The sequence below is a fragment of the Galeopterus variegatus genome, unplaced genomic scaffold, assembly GCF_000696425.1.
Source record: "Galeopterus variegatus unplaced genomic scaffold, G_variegatus-3.0.2 Scaffold344, whole genome shotgun sequence".
NCBI lineage: Eukaryota > Metazoa > Chordata > Mammalia > Dermoptera > Cynocephalidae > Galeopterus > Galeopterus variegatus.
The window spans coordinates 355,220-357,134 of NW_007726455.1; the positions used below are offsets into that span (position 1 = coordinate 355,220).

General features: G+C 36.9%; 1 protein-coding gene across 1 annotated transcript in view; it reads right to left on the reverse strand.

The window, feature by feature from the left end:
* TMEM9B (TMEM9 domain family, member B) overlaps positions 1-1,915 on the reverse strand; it is a 17,773-nt gene that overhangs the window by 13,098 nt on the left and 2,760 nt on the right. The window contains exon 2 of the mRNA XM_008567782.1: positions 1,572-1,663. Within this exon, the coding sequence (XP_008566004.1) occupies positions 1,572-1,663 (92 nt within the window). The remainder of the gene's footprint in view (positions 1-1,571; positions 1,664-1,915) is intronic.

Sequence of the window (1,915 nt, forward strand, 5' to 3'; positions counted from 1 at the left end):
GAGCGCCGCCGCGCTTCCCAAGCGGCGCACTATCCAGTGCGCCACCGGGCCGGCCCGCTATTTTGACTTCTAATCAGGGATGAATAACAAAACGTTAGTGAAAAGATCATTGCTATACACTTAGTTCATTTGCCACTCAAACAATAGGCACCACATTCCATTACTGATAATAGAATAAATTGATTGTAAGTGTTCCATATATTTGGAAAATTTATAGAAGCAACTTAAAGATTTATTTCGGTTTTCTTGTATCATATAGAGTAAGTTGCTGATATAAAACCTGCAAAAATATAGCCAAATCACTTTGTAATCTGAGAGCATTTAAAGTGGAACACTGACATTCACAAGTTCTCATGAATACACTCACCAAATATCAGACTGAACCTAAATGCCTATCATGGAAAAAACAGACAACAGCACCAGAAAACCTAAACATGCTCAAAGTCTGCCTTTTCTTTTTCAAAGCCACATTGGAATAGCATAACAATGAATTTAACCTTGCTTTCAAACGCTTTGCTGGCTACTTAGCTGTGAAATCAGCTACATGTGAAAGTTCGTGGCATTTGGAGCCATTTTCCTTGGATTCCTAGCCCATCAATCTTCCACTGTGGTTACAAACCATAAAACATCACAATTCCAAGGAAAGGAACATATCCATCCTGATAAAACACAACTGCTTCCCAACTTCCCAAATCCTTCATGGCACATGTAGAAAAAGCTATCGTTTATAAGGTCTGCTGGAATAAACAGAGAGGCTGCTGGTGGCTAGTCAGTCAGGACCCCAGTCATCACAGGCTTGCTCAATTGCCCAAGAGCTGAAGTGATCAATATTTTGGCACACCTATAACTTATTCGCGCAATGAGTTTACAAGAGGGGGAACTCTGATATACATAACTCATTCCCATTCCTTCCTGAGCCTTGCTTCAATTTCTGACCTCATTTGCAAGAGAAGTAGAACAACTTTTACAGCAGTTTTTAAAGAGTTGAAAGGAGTTAGACTGGTGGATAAAATACCTCTGGTAAAGGGATTCAAAAAAGGTAGGACTTGGACCAACCAAAGTTGTCAATCAACCATTAGGTCATATATACCATTCACCTCCAAGAAGGAATTTTGTACATATGAATAAGCCAGTTAAAATTTAAGAATGGTTGGTTGCAAGTAGCCTCCCATATCTGGCAATATACCATCAAAACCTACAAGTTGTAAAAATTATTACCCAGATAAATGTGGCTTACCTTCTATTGAAAAGCAAGAGCGGGAAAGTTCCTTCATCAAAACTTAGGGGGGCACAGGAAGGTACCTATGGATAATTTAGGTGCCACAAACTCAGTCTCATCCCCATATGAAACCCTCCCCACCTGGGGGTTAGTGTTTTGGCTATATTCTTTTAGGCTTATACATCATGTACTCAGTGCCTTACTCTCACATTTTCAAATGGAAAAAGAATTTGACACTTTTGCTTAAAAAACACTTAAAAAAGAAAATGATACATTGGATGAACATTCTGGGCTAATAGTGATAACCATAGAAAGAAATTTGACAGGTAATTCAGTAATCCAGAATACTTACCAATCTTTCTGGGATATGTTCTTATTATAAATATGCCCAGAATTATCTTTATAGGGAGGACAGATACATTTACATCGGACATCCTCGAAATTCTGTAATCAAAAAGGAAACATATTATAGCTTATTGACAGTTTATCATAAATGTTTTTTAAAACTACACTATATATATTTTACTAAGCATTCCCTGCCAAATATTCAAAAACTATTCATTTAAAACTGTAACTTTGAGAGATACACGTTTTTAAAAGCCACAAGTCCTTTACAGCAATGCTTAATGAATCGTTATATATTACATAAAATTATTTTGAAGTAACACCTAATACATGATCTGTGACTTATTAACC